General features: G+C 38.0%; 1 protein-coding gene across 1 annotated transcript; it reads left to right on the plus strand.

Annotated features, from left to right (window-relative positions):
- Window positions 1-87: 87 nt before the first annotated feature.
- Window positions 88-21,059, plus strand: LOC122666327 (cytochrome P450 71AU50-like). Its single transcript, XM_043862526.1, has 2 exons — window positions 88-399; window positions 20,198-21,059. The coding sequence occupies exons 1-2, from the start codon at window positions 100-102 to the stop codon at window positions 21,047-21,049; spliced, it is 1,152 nt and encodes a 383-aa protein (XP_043718461.1). The 5' UTR covers window positions 88-99; the 3' UTR covers window positions 21,050-21,059.
- The last annotated feature ends 304 nt before the right edge of the window (window positions 21,060-21,363 follow it).

Raw genomic sequence — 21,363 nt, forward strand, 5'->3', positions numbered from 1 at the left:
AACGTCTTTGCTAGTCGACCTTACACTATGGGTCCCTAGTATGTAAATTATGGGAACAAAGGCTTGGTTTTCGCACAATATGGTACATATTGGCGTAGCATGCGCAAGCTGTGCACCATAGTGCTGCTAAGTGCAGCAAAGGTTGATTCATTCAAGAAGATGAGAAGGGAGGAGGTGGGCCTTTTTGTTGGATCTCTTAAGGAGGCTGCCGAAGCTGGTGCAATGGTTGATATGACTGCCAAGGTGGGATCACTGATTGATGATATCACCTTCCGAATGCTGATTGGTAGCAAGGTCGATAATGTCCACCTAAACTCAGTTGTTGAGGAATACCACAATCTTCTTGGGACTTTTAACCTGGCTGATTTCTTTCCCTATATCGGAACACTTGACCTTCAGGTAAGCAAGTCTCTTTAATTAGCACTACAGTAAACATAAGAGCTCATTTTTTACACTAAGGTAATGAAAATTTTCCTATTGGCATGAAGCTAGGTATGTAATTTTTTCTATTGCATAGTATTTTTTTTTTCGAAAGAGAATTTACTAATGATGATAAACATGTGTATAATTACCTATGGCTTCAGACTTACAAAGTTTAGAGAGCCACGAAATAGAATGCGGTCATTCTATCCTGCACATGACAGACAAGGCCTTCCTAGCTAACAAGTAGAGGAAATAGAATGAAAACGGATAATATTACTAAATATATACTAAAGTAGTGGAATATATAGATGGACATGGTATGGATTTGTGATAGGGTCAAATTCCAGCCTGTAACTAGTTTCATCACCTGGCGTGCTTTGACAAGTACTCTATCTACCCAGGAATCCCTTTTGCCCTTGAATCTGTCCATCCTCAATTGCTGCCTATGCTGGAATGCGTTTGAAAATATTGACTACGTATTTTTTAGTGGCCATGTTGCCCTCACTCCCCCTTCCTTTAAAAGAGAATTGAGATGGATCAGACAAGAATTCAAAGGAAAGTCGATTTACAATCGGGTTGTTAAGATAATTTTTTGTGTCTCGATCTACCACATCTGGTAGGAAAGAAACAAACGTAGTGCTATTAGGTTTGATGTTAGATCTAACGTTAACAACCTTCATGCCTCGGATAATGATTTCCCCAAGAATCGGCATATTGTTTCTTCTTGGGGTTTTTAAATTATGCATTGTTAGCTATCCTTTGATGTATTTTGTCCAGGCTCGGCCTCTTGTTCCCTTTGGGCTGTTGTATTTAATTTCTCTTCTCTCTTTTTATAAATTCTTTATTAAAAATAAAAAACAAAAAAGAAGAAGAACAGGAGGTGGTTGTTAAAAGCATATTTAAACTTTTATACATTAAACTACAAGAATGAAATTTCATTGTCTTAAGGGAATCTAATAGCATTGATGTGTTTAATTACTTCATTGTTTTGGGTTGCCATGCATTCTAACACAGTATTCTTAATCTTTATAAATATATTAATTAGGGATTGGGTCGACACTTGAAGGAAATTAGCAGAGTCTTTGATGGGTTTTTGGAGAAGATCATTGATGAGCACATAACCAATCCTAAAGAGCGTAACGAGAACCAGAAGGACTTCATTGATGTGATGTTGTCTTTGATGGTGGAATCAGAACATATGCAGGCAGAAGAACAACGCTACATGATCGATCGGGCTAGTATAAAAGGAATCATTTTAGACATGATTTTGGCTGCAATAGATACGTCGGCTGTCACAATTGAATCGGCCTTCTAAGAACTCTTAAAGAATCCTAAGGTGATGGAAAGACTCAAGGAGGAGTTAAAGAATAATGTTGGCATAGACCGACTAGTGGAGGAAGAGGATTTAGTTAAACTAGAGTACTTGGACATGGTGGTGAAGGAAGCCATGAGGATTCATCCTGTTGCTCCGTTGCTAGCTCCCCGTGAGTCCTTGGAAGACATAACAATTAATGGATATCATATATGCAAGAAGTCTCGTGTAATTATAAATGCTTGGCCAATTCAAAGGGACCCTAATGTGTGGTCGACTTATGATGATGCTGAAAAATTCTTGCCTGAAAAATTTAAAGAAACTAATATTGACATCCATGGACGTGACTTCCAACTTATCCCATTTGGATCAGGTCGTAGAGGATGTCCTGGTATAAATCTAGGCCTAACAGTTGTGAAACTAGTACTTGGACAATTGGTACATAGCTTCAATTGGGAGTTAGCCAATGGCATGTCACCTGACGACTTGGACATGACTGAGAAGTTTGGCCTAACTGTTCCAAGAGCCAAGCATCTACTTGCTGTTCCAAGTTAACGTCTTTGCCTTTGTGGCAACAATTTGTAAGGAGTGTGCTGGCCAGGTAGTATTGTGAACCTATTTAGATTTGTGTGTGATTTTGCTTTATGTTGTCTCTATTGGCGTATAGCTTATATTTCCTAGTCACAATCTGATTTCATGTAATGTGTTTTCCTAGTAGTAGTATATATGTGTCTTGATTAGGGTTACTTGTGTTGCTATATAGATAAATCTCTTGTAAACAATATACATGTACAATAAAAAGAATTCTGTTCTAGAATGGTGTTATTCCTAGATTGACACTGAGAAGGGGGTAAATTAGTGTTTTTAAAAAATTTCTCCCACTAACAACCTTCAACCCTGATGCAGCCCAAGTGCATCCATCTATGTTATATTTTGGGCTTTCTTTTCTTCTTTTAATCTCAACCGTTGATACATCATTAAGATCGAGGGTTATGATGTTGCAGTCACTTTTAGGGTTTTCTTTACTTACCTATAAAAGGCCTATCTATGTTGCTTGTAAGGCATCCTATTGTTGAATAAAATTGTCCATTGTTATTTCAAGTACTCTTGTGAACCAAGTTGAGTTCCTCCACCTGAAACCAAGTTGAATTTCCAGCCTTTAATCTTGAAGAATTGAAGAAATCTCCGATGACTTCGAAGTGTTGCCTTCATCAACCTTGAAGAGTTGATAAGTCTACCTCTACCAAAGGACCTAGAAGAGTACTTTCTTGGAGTTATTCTCATCTTCATGATGTAACACTTTATTAGATGTCACAAACTCAGGTCATGAGAGAATAACAGTTACAAGAGTGAAATCTCAAATCCTGACAGATTGACACTACTGTAGTAAAATAAGGATAACTTTCAGTATATAACTCGGTTTGAGTGATTCAAGTTGGGGATGAAATATAACAAATAGGGCTAAAACTTTTGTTCTGTGGGCTTTTTGAAATTAGAAATAAAAGAGGGTGATATGGGATTGTGAAGTTGAGGTCACTGCATAGATCCGAATCTGGGAAACTTATAGAATGAGTTCCCAAACTTGGTGTGCAATATAGAAATGAAAAGGGGTTATTATGAGCTCGGTTTTAGGTTGAAAATGATGATATAGATGAAACAAAAATATCAGAAATTGAGAGGAAAAGGTACAGGATAGGTAGGGATGATAGTAACTCCAAGAAAGTACTCTTCTAGGTCTTTTGGTGGAGGAATACTTATCAACTCTTCAAGGTTGATGAAGGTACAGTTCTTCAAGGCTAGATGAAAGACCAACTCTTTAAGAAAAAGAGAAACTCAGCTTGGTTTCTATGGAGAACTCATCATGGTTCAAATGTGCACTCAATAGAGCAACAATGATTTAAACATTCAACTTCTCTTATAAACAAGATAGGCACTACAAGAAATCCTATTTTTGCCGACGGTAAGAAATATGATCCGTAGCCAAAAATGATTTTCAACGACGGATAATAAAGTAACATAGCAAAATATTATTTTCCGTGTCGGTTCTTAAGTAACCGTCGTGGAAAATATAATTGGGCGACATATTATAATTTTTCGTCATGAAAAATGTATTTAAAACGACGGTAATAAAATTTTCGTTGCAAAAAATGAATTTTAACGATAGTCCTAATATTGCGTCGTCGATTATTATTTATAACGATAATTTTATATTACCGTCGCAGAAAATGGAATATATAACGGCAGTATAAATATTATCGTCGCGGTAAATGGTATTTTACGACAGTACAGTATTACTGTCGTTGAAAATGAAATGTATAACGACAGTATTAAAAGTTCCATTGCGAAAAATGGAATCTTTAAGGACAATAATAATATTTCGTCGTGAATTAAATATTTATAACGATGATATAGTTGTTACCGTCGTGGAAAATATATATATTTAACGATAGTAGTATAAATACCGTTGTAGAAAATATCATCGTAACGACGGTTGTAATGATACCGTCGCTATATTGCCTTAAATTTTTAGCGGGTTACCTTAGTTTTCAACTTCTCACTTTCTTCTTTCCGATTCCGCCATCAAACATCTCTCTCTCTCTCCTCCTCTCTACCCCATTCCCGCACGATGGAGAAGATCGAGATCCTCTCTCATGGTGAAACCCTAACCCCCAATCGTACTCACACCTCTTTGATTACCTAGCCCCAACCCCCTTCTCTGCAACCCCTCTCCCACGACCTTCTCTACTGTCCGCCTCCTCCCCTTTGAGCATTTGCCTACGGTGGTACTCATGTCACACTTGCAGGGAGAGAAACCATTTTAGATTTTTAGGTTTTTTTTTTTTTTTTCTGGTTTTCCTGTTGGTCTCCGATGGGCGATGGATAAACGATGATGTTGCCTCCTCATCAGAAGTAGTCCCCTGCTGCTGCCAAGTCCCAACATATATATCAAAGGTAAATTTGGGTCTTCCTGTTTCAGCTTTTCTTTTCTTGCTTTTCTCCACATATTTTTTGGGTCACTCTCCGCTCCCCATGGGACCTTGGTGCTTTTTTGGTTTTTGAGTTTTTGAGAGAGAGAGAGAGAGAGAGAGAGAGAGAGAGAGAGAGAGAGAAAGAGAGAAACGTAAGGAATGGATATTAATGGTGGGACCTTAATATGTGTTTCTATTCGGTTGTGGATGGTTTCTGAGCTCCTGTGATCTAAACATTTCAGATTTGTTTGCCTTTTGTTTTTATATATGTCTGAGCTCTAATAAAGTATTTCCTAATTATTTTCTAAAATAGGATATGATTAAATTTTTGTTGTTGTTAATTTACCCTACATTTGCAATTAGATTCTGAGCCCTACTCTAATTAGGATTCCCTTGAAATGTCCGATTCCAATTGGTTTTCCAATAAAATCAAGTAATCCTACAGCAAGACTACACAAAATTGCTTGGTTTGGTTGAACCTGTTCATTGGTTGATCAGTCCAGTCAAATTCTTAAAGCTACATGGAACCAACAGTCAAGAATCAAACAACCATGCCAACAACCGTATCAAAGGAGATTATGCCATAAGAAATGAGCCTCTAATGCAGTGAGTGCATTTTATGGTCAAGAATAGGAGGGGAATTTAGTCTCACATAGGTTGGGTAGGTAGTGTAAGAAAGTCTATTTGAGCTATAGTGGTACTCATGTCACACTTGTAGGGAGACAAATCATTTTCAGTACGTCAATGAAGAACAGGGTTAGATTGTTTTTGTTTTATCTGGAACAATTTCTTTGTCAATATGATTTTGGAATCTCTGGGTGCAACCTTCTGAATCATTTGTGCCTCCGAACTCAGGGTCTGGATCTATGTTCATGGAGGTTTTCATATGGCAATGTACTAGTCTGTAAATGGGAATTCATCCATAAACACAACCTTCCAGGATTTCTTGTGTTTACTATAGGATCTTTCCATTACAATAATCTGAAAATTTCTAGTTACTCATGCAAACAGAGTCAGTTAAAAAATTCTTAGCTTGTGTATTTCTACATAACTGCAGATAAATGTTTAACAAGATGTCCATAGCATGTACAGAGTATAGAATAGCAAATGACCACCAGAAGTTAAATTTAATAGATGCATAAAATTGTGCCTGTAGTTCATATTTCATTTTTATGTCAGCATAGATGCAACCTCCTGAAAGGACTCACAAACTAAAGAAACCACAGAAATATCTAGTCTAAGAAGCGTATGAATTCCTAGAAGAACTTGGGTTTTCTCTTTTGCTTCCATGAACATACATTTACATCAGTTCCAATAACACAGGGAGAGAGCTTACTTGTCGTAGTACTGTTTAAACCAAACATATTTGCATGTAACACTTTGCTCCACAAGAAGCAGGAATAATGCTTGTAAATGGCTCAAGAGTCTTCCATCTAGTGAAGCTCTAATGGGTCTATGATAAGAAAGAGAAACCTCCTAGTACCTTATAACAAAAGAATGTTCATTTAAGGTTTTATGGTTGCAAAGAGAAGTACAGAATGGAAGAAAGAGGGAGAGAGGGAGGGGACAGATTCTGATAGTGATGGTTTTAAGGTATGAAAGGCCTTTTCAAGGTTTGGATTTTAACAATACTTTCGAGCCTGAAATTCTTTTTCAAGGTATATATGAAGAAGCTATTAAATAAAGAATAAACTGATTGATTTGAAACATTAGAGCATGACAAAATATCAAATTTCAAATTACTGACTCCAACAGAGGAGCCTCATGCATTGGGTGCTCCTCTTTTTTTTTTTTTTTAAACTCCAAAGAGGAAAGGTTGTTAAGATGAATGGGTAGCAAGATCATGAAAGAGATTCAAAAACAAATCCTACTAAGGAATTAAGTGTAGCACTCATTCAAATTTTAATCTGATCATGTTCAATGAAGGCCAGTGGCTGCAACTCTGGAATGGAGCACAATGGTGAAGATCTGAGCTTTAAAATAGAATGGCAAACAAAGATGTCAATGAGGTATTCAGAATTGATTAGAGAGCTTACACTGTAGTACAGAATATGGCTTTGCATGGGAATGGACTGGCCTTGAGAACTCCTAATGTCTCTAAATCTGGATATGCCCTTTCTCAAAAACATGTTAATGATCTATGATTTATTGGTGGTAGACGGTGGTTGTGGAAAAATGAGGCTTGATTAAATTGAAGTGTTATCATTGCTTGTGGGAAGTGTTATACATGGTGGAATATAAAGCTGAGATGCACACTTTATTGCTTTTCCACATGGCTAATCTCAAGGGGACCTTATGGGATGGACAGGGCTGCTTTTGCATTTCAGGGGTAAAACCCATCTATTTTTTTTTTCTTCTTCTTTCAATTGTGGTAAAGTCCTTCCTACAGGCTTACTTTGAGGAATGAGCACTATTATATTTAATAGGTTTTTTTAAGATGAAAAACACCTACTCTATTTAAGGTTGTGTGCAATGTTTCCATTTCAGGATTTTGTTGAGCATTTTTTTCTGGGTTTAAAGCCTTGAAGATCGTTACAAGGTATGGCTCTCTCGATCTCACTCACTCTAAGAATAGCTTTTAATCCGATGCTGAAATAGGAAAATACCTCTATTTCAGTTGTAGGAACTCCACCCATAAAGATCTTCTTCATCCAAAAATCCTTAAGAGTTAATGGCTCCCTTTGGTATGGTCCTCTTGATTTCAACCTAAATATTTCAAACAAAAAATACCTACCTGTTTCCCATTGATAATTTAAGTGTTTTGACTGACTTTATCTACCACAAAAGAACCTGCATAAGTCACAAATCCAAACCCATATCCTTATCATTTATCTCTTTCAATTATCAGATGTATTTAGAGAAGGTTAGCAACATAAATATTTTGTACATGCCCTACGATGCTTGTTTCATTTTGGATTTGCAGACAGCAGTAGTAGAAGTATATGAAACTTATTGGATATTTCAGCTAAGAGACAGAGTTGCTAGCTATCTGCTCTCTACAGAGTTTCTTCGTTCACTCCGAAAAATTTAACCATGTTATTGATGATTTACAAACTATCCTATCACCATTAAGTTCAAATATTAGGTAAAAGCATCTAAAATTCAAAATACAGTACTTTGAAAGTTGAATTCACTCACTACCTGATTTAGTTTATACATCAAAATAAGGCACTGGACTGTAGATTTTTAGAGGAAATTTGAATTGGAAAAAGTGATTCTCTTGAAATAGCAATTACATCTTATAAAAAAAAAATTACACTGGCCTCCACCTTTCGAATACAAATATATTTTTAGGTTAGCATAAAAGATAAGCCCCCACCAAGAGAGGGGTTATGCACTGCTCAATTCAAGAACTACTTGAACATGAACAGAAATCTTGGGGTGTTAAGGGCTTAGGGTTGTTGTTAGCTATTATCACATTAGATTGATTGTATTCTTCCATCTCCTTTTTGTAAGCCTCCATTGCTTCTGTTGCTTTAACATTCCAAAGCTGTTTATCCGCTTCATTGAGCTCCTGTATTACACAATCCACATTATCAATGAAAAATGCAGAATGTAAAGCATGGAAAGAAACCATATCCAATCACATCTATCCTGACTATACCTTCCATTTTACTGAAATTAGAGTATTAAGAGTGGAGTAGCTGATGCCTGGTCTTTCCAGCAGAAGTTCCTTCCTCATTTCTTTGCTGTGGCCACAAAATAAGAACACCTCATTTTGTTGAAGAGTTTCTAGAACACAGATTTTAAGTGGATAGAAAACCAAACCACACCTGATGACTTTAAAAGGTTAGGTGCCATTCCACAATCCCTTGCTTTCATGGCAAATCCACCAACTACATACACAACCCATAAAACTGTCCTTGTTATTTTCCTTTCTTTTTTCTTCCTTTCTTTTTTCTTTTCTTTTCTTTCTTTCTATAGCTATGGCTGAGACCACATGGACCTCAACCAAGCACCTTCACCCCACACACACACACATACAACACAGTCACATACACACACCCAACCACACACACATATCCACAAACACCTGGACAACAAATAAACACAAATACAAGCACCATCATCATTTACCTCTTCTTCTTTTTCGTTTTTTCTTTTCTTTTCTTTTTCTTTAGTCTTCTCTTTTACTTGGTAATGGCTGGGGCCACAAAGCACCCCAACCACCACCGAATCACAACACACATGGAGAGCAAAGAGGGAAGTCGACCTCCAGCCCTGCTGCAATAGGGCAGCAGCTCCTAGTCTCCATCTCTTCTGCAACACTTCTTATATTTTGTCTCCTTCAACTTCTTCTTCCCATTCTACTCTTCTTCTTTCATTTTCTTCTTTACTTTTTCTCTTCCCTTTGATTGCTATGGTTGAGACCACATGGATCTGAACCAAGCACACTCGTAGCCACATGGCCAGCAACCCATGCAATAACAACATTATAAAGAAATACACACAAACCATACCTACTCCTTGCTGCCCCTACACATACTCACACACTCACTCACCCCCACCCCTTAGGCACATCTTCTAATCCTTTCCACAAACCAGGGCCAGTTCATGGGGGTGGGAGGAGAAGGGAACAATTGTTAGGGACTTGGGTAGAACTCATCCTTAAAAGCTCTAGCTAGTCAATCTCATAACAGAGGAACTGTGGGGGTGAGGGGAGGAGGGAGGGGGGAGAGTAAAAATCAATTCTATACAAGGATCCTTACTTCTACAATATCACTTGCACAATTGCAATAAGGGACTAGAGGTTCAGACACCAAAAAATTGTATGTTAAATTACCTGTCCTCAACTAGACCTACTTAATGATTTTCAACTATTTAGATAGATAGGAAGAAATTTGAAGACTGATCAAAGGGAAGGTTGGGTTATCTTTTGGTCTTTTTTTTTTCTTTTTCTTTTTCTTTCTCTCTTTAGGGACTTGGAGGATTTACGGGTAATGTATATGGAGTTGTTGGATTATTCTACATCTTTTTGAGCTTTGATAAGAAGATGAGATAAGTTTGTACTTGGAAGTTGTTATTGTGTATGTAAGTGTGTCACTGTGCCTCCTCATGACTACAGGCAATTAATCCAACAAGCAACCTACATGCCCCTGTTCTCAAATCCCTAAACTCCTCCTTCATTGCCTATGTTTATTCCCATCCTCATTGGAATATACAATTGCTTTGATGTTACAGGATCCTCATAGTATTTCAATACCATATTATTGCTATGTGGACAAATTGCTAATTAATTTACTATTTGATTCAGTACTGCAGTGTGTCATAGTTTTTTAGATTTGTGGGAAATTCGGATCTGTAGTGCATCTCTTAAGTGATTGCCTATTTGGTTCACATGCATCTGTTGTTGGAAATCTCTGTTAGCTTAGTTGCAGAATCAGGGAAAGGCTCCTTATGTTCCAATTCCTGGTATTTCTTAAAGAGAGATTCTTTTAGAGGAAATAAAATTCCAAACACTTCTCTATTCCACTGCTTAAAGTACATCATAACTACTCCATTTAGCTGAACAATCAAATTTTGGTTACCAAGACCTTACCATTTATAAACTAGAAACTCATGAAATTGAGGATTAAACCAAGTTGCCTGAAAATGAACTTCTTTTTCAAAGCCCAAAGAAGGGAGAGACTGAAGAGCTGCTTCCCTCCACAAGGAGATCCAAGTTGGATTACTAAAACCCCCCATCCAAGAGCATCCTTGATGAGATTTGGGGGATTTTGTCTATTTGAAAAGTAGAATAGGACACTAACAAAGGCAGTTCAGGTGTGTGCTCAGGTATTGGGCAGCAAGGGGGGGGGGGTGCTCAGTTGTAGGGCAGCAAGGGGGTAGGCTCAGGTATTGGGTAGCAGGGGGGTGTATGCTCAGGTATTGGGCAGGAAGGGGGCTGTGTGTGCTCAGGTATTGGGCAGCAAGGGCGGGGTGTGCTCAGTTGTAGGACAGCAAGGGGGGGTATGCTCAGGTATTGGGTAGCAGGGGGGTGTATGCTCAGGTATTGGGCAGGAAGGGGGGTGTGTGTGCTCAGGTGTAGGGCAGCAAGGGGGTGTGTGCTCAAGTATTGGGCAGCAAGGGGTGTGTGTGTGCTCAGGTGTAGGGCAGCAAGGGGGGATGTGTGTTCAGGTCAAATTGGGCAGCAAGGGGTGTGTGTGTGCTCAGGTGTAGGGCAGCAAGGGGGGATGTGTGTTCAGGTCAAATTGGGCAGCAAGGGGTGTGTGTGCTCAGGTATTGGGCAGCAAAGGGGGGGGGGGTGTGCTCAGTTATAGGGCTTAGTAGCACTCCCTTTTCTTGGGGTCCTACCTGTTCTCTTATCGTCCCAACAGGGAATTGATCAGCTTAGAAAATCTGATGTACTACTTTTATTAAGAGAGTTCCTCACCCTTCTTGAAATCCATGAATGAGTTCTTTAACAGTTTTAAGCAATTGGCATTAATAGTGTATGGATTTGGCATTATATAATTGATTATCACATGAAAGAGGAAGAAAGAAAGAGATTAATATGAAAATTTTGAATTTTTCTTTGATGATTAAACATATGGCCCTTTTGTGAGCTCCACTCCTTGGATGGAGGATGCAAGCTTGCAATGACACTATCTGAAAGTGAAAAGAAGACAATCATGCTCCCCTTCTCCCCCATTAGTTTCTTTTTATGGGATCCAAGTGGGGGAATGTGAGTTGGAAAGCTTTCAATTGGGGTATAAATCCATGCACTAAATCCGTTTGAGAAAGTGAAATTGAGTATCAGTATCTTTGTAGGCCTACTTTAGTTTTTATTCAACATTTCATATTCTCCTCAGCAGCCTTAGTACCCACTGAGTTAGCTTGAGAGAGGTTAGTTAAGATATTATTAGTTTTGAATGGGATGCAATAGCTATCTCAGCAGCTGTTGGAGTCTTCCTTGGTAAGTTGGTTTTGAATCTTACTCCTTGGAGTCTTCCTTGGTAAGTAGGTTTTCGCACTTGTACAGAAGTGTTTGTTTCCTTTCTACTGTTGGAATATATATCATGATTCCTTTTTTTTCATTTTTCTGGTTATATTGTTTGAACTTTATGGAATTGATGTCGGAAATACCACCTATATTTACTTAAATGTGGTGTTAGTGATTAATAATGGTAGTTTAGTTTGGTTTGGCATTATCAATGAAATTAAAGTGTCAAGATGATGACTTGGCAAGTTGGATATAGTTTGCCACTTCTTAGTGTGAAGATGATGACTTGTCAAGATGATCCCTTTTTGTTTCTTTTAGTCCTTCAAAGGATTTTTACTTATGTGTAATTTGTTCATCTATGTTTCCTTCAGGTCCAATGAAGTTAGAAGCTAGAAAGTTCCAACTATGAAATTCGAAAGGATGGAAATTGGAAGGAGGACTAGATTATGATGTTCCTGATCTGCAATATGGAGAGCAACGGTGATGAAGTATTTTATTGGAAGGAGTACTAGATTATGATGTTCCTTTGGCTAGAAACTTTTTCTCTCTGGGTTTTTTTTATTGGTGTTTTGGTTAACAACATTGGTGGAGAGTTGATTGAAAGTGAATTTTAAGGGAATACTAGCCTTTTGAGTTTTTTGTGTTAATGGAAAGCAATGAATTAATGCAATGTTTATACGGATTTTGTAGTTAATAGTTTTTCTTTTATGGAATGAATATTATATATAGATGTAAATTGCAGGTGAAAATATCCTTTTCTGAATTACAAACAATGAATACCATATAAATGAAAAAAACAAAAAAAGAATTTTTGCCGACGGTAAACTTATTACCGTCGCTAAAGATTTATTTTTACCGACAGTTATTTAATTGTCCGTCGTATAAATTAGATTTTCCCTGACGGTATACAAAAGACCGTCATCTAATATTTACATTTGTAGTGACGATTAAAACCGTCGCTAAAAATACTTTTTTCACGACGCTTTATGTTTCCGTCGCTAAAAATATATTTATGGCGATGGAAGCATAAATGTCGCCATAAATATATTTTTAGCGACGGAAACATAAAGCGTCGTGAAAATGTATTTTTAGCGACGGTAATATAAAACGTCGCCAAAAATGATTTTGCTAGACGGTAGCAGTTTTACCGTCGCGATTTGCCCCGATGCCAGTTTAGCCGACGGACTGGCGACGGTTAAATTTACTGTCGCCTATATTTTTAGCGACAGATATCTATTTTTGGCGACGGTTTATTACCGTCGCGAAAAATCATATTTCTTGTAGTGAGGTAGGCTTTTTAAACATTCAACTTCTCTGGCTCAAAACTTATTTTTAAACTTTGGGAAGTGGTTCTATGTCCGAGAGTGCGGCCTACGCCAGTGCTCCAAGTGTGTGTGTCTCTCTCTCTTTCCCAAAATAAATGAGGGCAAGTCCTTTCACATGAGGAGAAGAGAAACAGAAACATGGGACCGCTGGCATACAGACAGAGTTCTTTTTCACTGAAAACTTTTATGAAGCTACAAGAATGCCATTTCACTGTATTAAAGGAATATAATTGCATTGGTCTATTTACTTCACTATGTTTTGGGTTGCAATCTCAATATTGCCATGGAATTTAAAAGAAAAGCAAATCTAACTATTTCCCCCAATTTCTTCGGTTTGGAGATTGTTGTTGGCTAAAGAAACTATTCTGATTTGCTCTAGGCAATGATGGATTCTAGCAGTGCCTTGGTAATCCAATGACTTTTAAAATGTGAAAATTGCAATGCCAAGAAGAAGAAAAAGAAATCAAATTGCATACTTTACAGAATGTATTTGTTGAAGTCTTTACAACTAGCCAAGTCCGAACTGATGAGGCTTACGACTTGATAATAATAGGTGTCTTTTGAAACAAGCCAAAAGACATATTGCTGGATAAAAGTCTATATTACACTACTCCTAAAAAAAAAAAAAGATAAAAAATAAAGACATGTTGTGTTGATTTGTTGGATCTCTTCTTTTGTTTTGAATTTCTTCTTTCGTAGGCATCCTTGGTGTGGTGGTTTCTGTAGTTACCAAATAGTTTTACAATTACCCACTTATTTGAGAATTAGTTATAACCACCTAACTGACCGTTCGTGTGTCACTGACCGTTTATCAGTCACTGCCAATCTGTCAGTCTCTGACTGTTCGTCGGTCATTAACCCTTTTTGGTCAGTGATAGTTTTCAATCATTGACCACTTTCTAACAATTTTCGGTCATTGACTAATTTTTGACCGTTTTTGGTAACTGACAGTTTTCCATTTACTGACTAATAGGTCAGTCTTGATTGAAATAGATTTCGGCCTATTTCTCTATTGATCGAAATTGATCGAAAATATGGTGTAAACACTAACACAATATTTTTTTTTATTTTCTTTAAGTTTTAGGAAAATTTACTTTTACCAACCCTGTGTTTTCAAACAATTACATCTACCATCCCTGAAATTTCATCTATTTCATAAACCTCTCCTATATTTTGAAAGATTCTTACAAATGTACCCCTATCGTTAGATGAGAACAGTTAAATGATGATGTCATTGCCCAAATATAACTTAAATACCCATAATACCCTTACAAACAATACCCCTACCGTAGCAATTTTTTTTAATCCTAAAACTAACCCCGGGTCGTCCCTTCTTCTTCCTCTCTTCTTCCCGCGACCCCTTTCTTGCAATTGAGCAGGGAAAAAAAAAGATTGAGACAACTATGTCCATGGATTCGACATATCTGTGAAGCGAAGCATTTCATCTAGGGTATTGGCACGGAGCAAGTTCTGGTTTATCGAAAGGGTTTGATTAGATACAGGGATTCTCAACTGGTTTTCGATTAGGGCTTTAAGCTCCGAGACAGTGATTTGAGGACTATCAACTGTCACTCGCCAGGGATAAATCAGCCACCCCACCCCTGCTGATAAGGATAAATCAAACCCAAAAAATCATTTGGATTAAAGTGATGAGAAATGACAAAGATGCTCATGAGTTAAGAACAGATATGGCGAGAATAGAGAATAATGGGAGGAACATCACTTCCATTTTCACATCTCCAATTTAATCCATCCCAGTGATTTGAGTAGTTGCCTAACCCCTATCTTTTATCATATTCATAATTTATTTCTCTTCTTTAAACAGTTCAGTTCAGTTCAGTTCAGCCTATAAAAAAAGAAACTTCCATTTTTCTCTCTCCCCTCAACCCCTCACCTTCTCTTTTTTTTTTTTTTTTTTTGGTCCCTCGGGAATAAACTGGTCTGAAAAATTAAAAGACTGCTTCAACGAAATCTAGAATTCCCAGGTGATACTGGCCCAGTTTCAATATCGTCAGTGAAGAAAAAGGAAAAACCAAATGAGAAATTACAAGCCATGAAACACTTAAATCATCCAACATAGAAAACCCATTTCGCTTGAATATCAAAGTTTGATAACCACATAGAATCGGTATAAGTCAAATCACAAAGAAACAATAGAAATGCCAGATGCTCACCTTCCTGAACTTCCTCCCCAGCCGCTCGTTCTCCGAAAACCTGAGAGAATTCCACTCCATAGGTGGGGCCCCTGTTTCTCCATTCTCCATAGTGATCATCTTCGACTGTAAATCAGAGCACTTGGCTAGGGATGGTCAGCATGGAGGCGGAAGGTATGGCGGTGGTGGTGGTGGCTGCTACAATTGTGGGGAAGATGAACAATAACAGGGGTGGGGTGGAGTGGATTTAGTTCTTTAAAAAATTAGAAAGGGCAAAACTGTCATTTCATTTTAAAACTAACCGAGTTAGTATTTAAGGGTACAGAAGTAATTTTTTAAATTTCAAAGATAATAGACATAATTATTTTAAACCCTAAGGGTGATAGACATACATTTCCCTAATTTTTATAATTTAACACATAGTTGTTAATCATTGTATATATTGGTTAGGGATTGAGTCGACAGATGAAGGAAATTAGCAAAGTCTTGGATGGGTTTTTGAAGAAGATCATTGATGATCACATAAACAATCCTAAAGACTATGAAGACAACAAGAAGTACTTCATTAATGTGATGCTGCTTCGGATGATGGAATCAGAACATATGCAAATTGCAAAAGAAGAACAGAGCTGCAACATGATCAATCACATTAATATAAAAGCAATCATTTTAGACATGATTGTGTGATATGATCATAGGTTTTAGGGTATTCTAATAGTTGTTAAGGGTAGATGGGTAAATTAATAGTTAAGGGTAGATGGGTAATTTTAATTAGATAGGGTTTTATATAGTGTAAGGGGATCATTGTAAAGGCATTAAGAAATATATCAAATCTCTTTTCCTGTCTATCTTCTTCTTCTTCTTCCCTTGTTTTTAGGAGGTTGCCCCCTCGAAGTGGTATTTTTCCTTTTTCTGTTATTGGGTTCGTATCATTGGTGCTTTCGTTGAGAGAAATCGGCGACCAATCATGGCCGACGGACTCCGCCTCAGCCCATCGTTCATCCTTGCTCAGGAATTGAAGGATATTTGTGCCTTTTTGCTCGATTGGGGTGTGGAATGAATGGAAGTGTCAATGTTGCTTTGAATCTCTTTGATCTAACGTGCAGCGAAGGATTTGAGCCAAACGATGACACCTTTCTTGGTGCTTTATCAGCATGTGCACTTGCTGGTATGGTGCAACAAGCACATGTGCTTTTTAATATGGAGACAGATGCTGATTTTCCTTTGGAACTTGAAAAGGTGTTCATGAGATCATTTATTGAGACTATTTGGACATGGTGGTGAAGAAGCCATAAGGCTTCATCCTGCAGCTGTTACTCCGTTTCTATTGGCCCATGAATCTTTGGAAGACAACAATCAATGGATACCAAATACCCAAGAAGTGTGTGTGATTATAAATGCTTAGGCAATTCAAAGGCACCCTAATGTGTGGTCAACTTATGATGATGCTGAAAAATTCTTGCCTGAAAGATTTATAGGAAGTAATATTGACCTAAGAGGACATGACTTCCAACTTATTCCATTTGGATCAGGTCCTAAAGGATGTCCTGGTTTATATCTAGGCCTATAAAAAGTGAAACTAGTACTTGGAAAATTGGTACATGTTTTCAACTAGGAGTTACCCAATGGCATGTTACCTGAGGACTTGGACATGACTGAGAAGTTTGGCATAACTATTCCAAGAGCTAACCATCTACTTGTTCCGAGTTATCGCCTTCACCTTTGCTGCAACAATTTGTACGGAGAGTTATGCTACGTGTAGATGGGAGTGGGTGGTTAAATGTGATATATGTTGTGGATAGTTATATATGGTATATGGTAGGATTAGTTTTTCTTTTTTTTTTTTGGTAGAACAAAATAGGATTAGTTATTGGAAGTGGGGTTAGTTACTAGGAGAAATGATTAGTTATTTTAATTTGTAGGTAATTTGTATGAATGTGGGGTTCAGTGTTCAGAGTAGTGTGAGTTGGTTATGTAGGTGACTATGTAACCCCTATTGTACTTCCTATTTAAAGACAAGACAACAAATGGAAAGTAAGAAGAGGAAAGAAGGTATTGGAATTTCATAATTTATCTCTTTGGATATCTATTTTGAGAAGAGTTTAGGATTCCTAGATTAAGCCAAGAGGCCCAGCTTCGTTAGTAAAGCAAACCCCTTTCCCCTCTACATTTTTTCTCCCATCCGTTATCTTGCTTCTTTTTTATTTTTTGGGGTGAATAAATTATATTAAGGAGCAAAGAAAAGAAGGATAATACACAAAAGAAAGGGGCAGGAAAGCCAAAAGTACCCCCAAACAAGAAAGCAACAAAGACAACTAAACAAGCCTTATGTGCAAACCCTAGGAAGACCCAATTTGTCTATTCTCAGCACAATCCAAATACAAAGTCTGTAGATGATTAATCTGGTCTTCACTTCAAACTCAATGGAACTCAATATTTGGCTGCAGGAGCAAGAAGAAGAAGTCCATCTGCACTTGTCCCTTTCCCACCAAATGTTATAGATCAAGGCACAAAACACCAGTATAACAGCCAGATTATAGATTGACTTACTCTTGAATTCTGTTTGATCCATTTCCATTCACTGTCAAAAGAAGAGAGTAGAGAATGAGAGGGGCAGCATTTCTGAATCACGCTAATCCAAATACCGTTGGAGAAATGACAATTGAAGAAAAAGTAGTCAATATTTTCCAAAGCATTCCAGCAAAAACAACAATTTGAGATGCTAAGATTCCTATGCATGAGGAATTCCTGGTTAGGAAGAGAGCCCGTCAAAGCACACCAGGAAATGAAGCTATGTCTTGGGATGTGATGGTTGAACTCAGCCACTTTCCACCAGGCACTTCATTACTTCATTTCCCTTAAACTGAATGAGATCCCAAGCAGAAGCAAAAGAAAATCTATAATTGGAGGGAGGATCCCTCACAACAAAATCACCACTAGGAGGAGGCCGGTCTTTGAGGGATATATTGCAGCTGGCCCAGATAAAGGTAAGATTTTGAGAAACATGATGACTATAGCACCAAGAATCATTAACAATAATAGAGGAAACAAGAGCCATCTTGTCAGAGCCCGCATCATACCTGATCCTGTCACCAAATACTGGAAGGAGAACACCACAAGGGTACCAATTACCAAGCCAAAGCCTAGTGGAAGAGCCATCATCAAGATGAGAAATAATAACTCCCTGAACAAGATGCCTGAGGTTTAAGATTTTCCTCCAGGCCCCCAAAACATTAGAGGAACACTTCACGTTCCAAATATAGTCTTTTTTTGAGATATTTAATAGATATCCATTGGATCCATAAGCCCTCTTTCATCTTAGCAACTCTCCAAATTAACTTAATTAACCCATTCTTATTAACATCTTTAAGTCTTTTCAAGCCAAGACCATCCTCCCTCTTAGGAAGGCAAACAGAAGCCCAACTGATAGTATACAGAAACTTGTTATTATCACTTTCCTTCCATAGAAAAACACTCATAATGGCCTCAATCTTATTGATGATGTAACTAGTGATACCATAAACTCCAGTCTAATAGATAAGAGGCTTGCAAAACAGCCTTAACCAACTCCAATTGGCCTGCGAAAGAAAGAAGTTTACTCTTCCACAACTGGAACTTCTTCTTGAGCCTATCCAAGATAGGGGAGCAATGATGCAAGGACAACCTAGAGGAAATTAAAGGAAGCCCTAGATAAGAGATCGGTAGGTGGCCAATCTCACAACCCATAATATTCTTTAGTACCTCTTTGGCATCAGAAGAAACCCCAGAGATAAAATTAAGAGATTTTTGAGGATTAATCACGAACCCCGATAAATCTGTAAAGAGTTGCAAGGCATCCATAATAACTTGATAGAAGGTTGAATAGGCTTTAGAGAAAATAAATATATCATCAACATAAATCAAATGAGTCAGGTTCAGGGCTTTGCATTTAGGAATAGGAGCAAACAAGTTCTGATCAAACTTCCAATTAAAAGAACAGGTGAGGCCTTCCATCACTAAAGTGAACAAGAGAGGAGATAGGGGACAACCCAGTCTAACACCCCTCCGAGGGGAGAATAATCCCACTGGAGATCCATTCACTAAAATAGACATGTGAAGAGTAGATATGCAAGGAAAAAATATCGGTTGTGAGGGAAGGAAGAGTACTGTAAGAGAGGTGTGTGATAGTGATGCGTTAGAGTAGGGGGGACCCTGACTCGCGGTGCAGAGAATCTCAGGGAGAAGTGGATGCTTTTAAAGGAGGGGATCATGTGAATGTCGGAGTTAGAGGTGAGTGTGATCAGCCACCAATGGTAAACAGGAGAATTTATGTGGCTGCAGTGGGTGTTTCTGCTCTACCTAATCTTGAGACCTTACCTGAACCCATTTAGTCAGGTAATGTCACTCGTATTATTATTCTACAAAAAGCCTATGAAATTTCGTTTTGCATAAATTGGTAGAGTGAGCTTTCGCTTGGCATCTTTGGATGACCTTCGTAAGTCTGCGAAGGAGTCGTGGAATCTTAAAAAATGGGTGTCTATGATTTCGATCGGGAAAGGGTATGAGATTTTTCATTTCTCCTCAGAGAACGATATGGCCCTTAATTATATGGTGGAGAAGCCCAAAGAAGTTTGAAAGCCAGTATATCAGATTTCAGAAATGGAAGCCAGATTTCAACATAACAAGCTAAGAGTTAAACAAGAGTGCGGGTCGGAGTTGGCTCCCAGTTAGACTCTCTGATGCTAAAGTCAATTAACCGAGCAACAATAGTGAGAGCTAGGAACTGCGTGAGTAGTTAGGTGACAGTAATAAGTGTGATTAAGTAGTATCTCTTATATTAGGTAAGTAGTTTCTCTTACCTAATATATGGGTGAAGAAATCCACATGTTGGAAACTCAATCACCTATTATACACATTCTAAATATAAAGGATTACAATATGATATTTACCATTTATGGAAGATTGAGAGAGATACATTGAAGATTGCATAAGATTATGAATTTCATTCCTAATATAACTAAACTACTTACTTAAAATGTTGTTGAGATAAGGATGGAAGATCCTTCTCTTATTCTAATACTAATATTCCTAATATATCTCTAATAGTTAATTAGAGATTGGGTCGACGCATGAAGGAAATTAGCAAACTCTTTGATGGGTTTTTGGAAAAGATCATTGATGAGCACATAAACAATCCTAAAGACCGTAACAACAACCAGAAGGACTTTATTGATGTGATGCTGTCTTTGATGACGGAATCAAAACATATGCAGGCAGAAGAACAACGCTACATGATCGATCGAACTAGTATAAAAGGAATCATTTTAGACATGATTTTGGCTGCAATAGACACATCGGCTGTCACAATTGAATGGATCCTCTCAGAACTCCTAAGGAATCCTAAGGTGATGGAAGGGCTCCAAGAGGAGTTGAGGAATAAAGTTGGCATAGATCTGCTAGTTGAGGAAGAGGATTTAGTTAAACTAGAGTACTTGGACATGGTTGTGAAGGAAACCATGAGGATTCATCCTGTTGCTCCGTTGCTAGCTCCCCATGAGTCCTTCGAAGACATAACAATCAATGGATACCATATACCCAAGAAGTCTCGTGTGATTATAAATGCTTGGGCAATTCAAAGGGACCCTAATGTGTGGTCAACTTATGGTGATGCTGAAAAATTCTTGCCCGAAAGATTCATAGAAAATAATATTGACATCCGTGGACGTGACTTCCAACGTATCCCATTTGGATCAGGTCGTAGAGGATGTCCTGGTATACATCTGGGCCTAACAGCTGTGAAACTAGTACTTGGACAATTGGTACATGGCTTCGATTGGGAATTACCCAATGGCATGTCACCTGACGACTTGGACATGACTGAGACGTTTGGCCTATCTGTTCCAAGAGCCAACCATCTACTTGCTGTTCCAAGTTATCGACTTTGCCTTTGTGGCAACAATTTGTAAGGAGTGTGCTGGCCTAGTAGTAGGGGTGCAAGTTTGGCCCTGTCTGCCCAAACCCGCCCTGGCCCGCCCTGAGCCCGAACAGGGTCTGGGTTGAGATATTTGGCCCTGAGGGCGGGTTAGGGTTGGAAATTTCTGACCCTGAGTCAGGGTCGGGTCGGGTTAGGGTTGAGGCTTCAGGCTAAGCTTAGCCTGGCCCGGCCCGACCCTGATTTAAGTTATACTATAAAATATATATTGATATAATATATACATTATAAACTTTAAATGTCACCTACATTTTTTTATATAATATATTATATATGACGACAATAAGT

Source organism: Telopea speciosissima, chromosome 6, assembly GCF_018873765.1.
Source record: "Telopea speciosissima isolate NSW1024214 ecotype Mountain lineage chromosome 6, Tspe_v1, whole genome shotgun sequence".
NCBI classification, from domain to species: Eukaryota; Viridiplantae; Streptophyta; class Magnoliopsida; order Proteales; family Proteaceae; genus Telopea; species Telopea speciosissima.

Bases quoted from the DNA above. Each gene is read 5' to 3' on its own strand.
- LOC122666327 (XM_043862526.1), top strand. From the start codon at position 100: ATGCGCAAGCTGTGCACCATAGTGCTGCTAAGTGCAGCAAAGGTTGAT. The intron at 400-20,197 runs GTAAGCAAGTCT...ATAGTTAATTAG, and splicing joins TCGGAACACTTGACCTTCAG to AGATTGGGTCGACGCATGAA.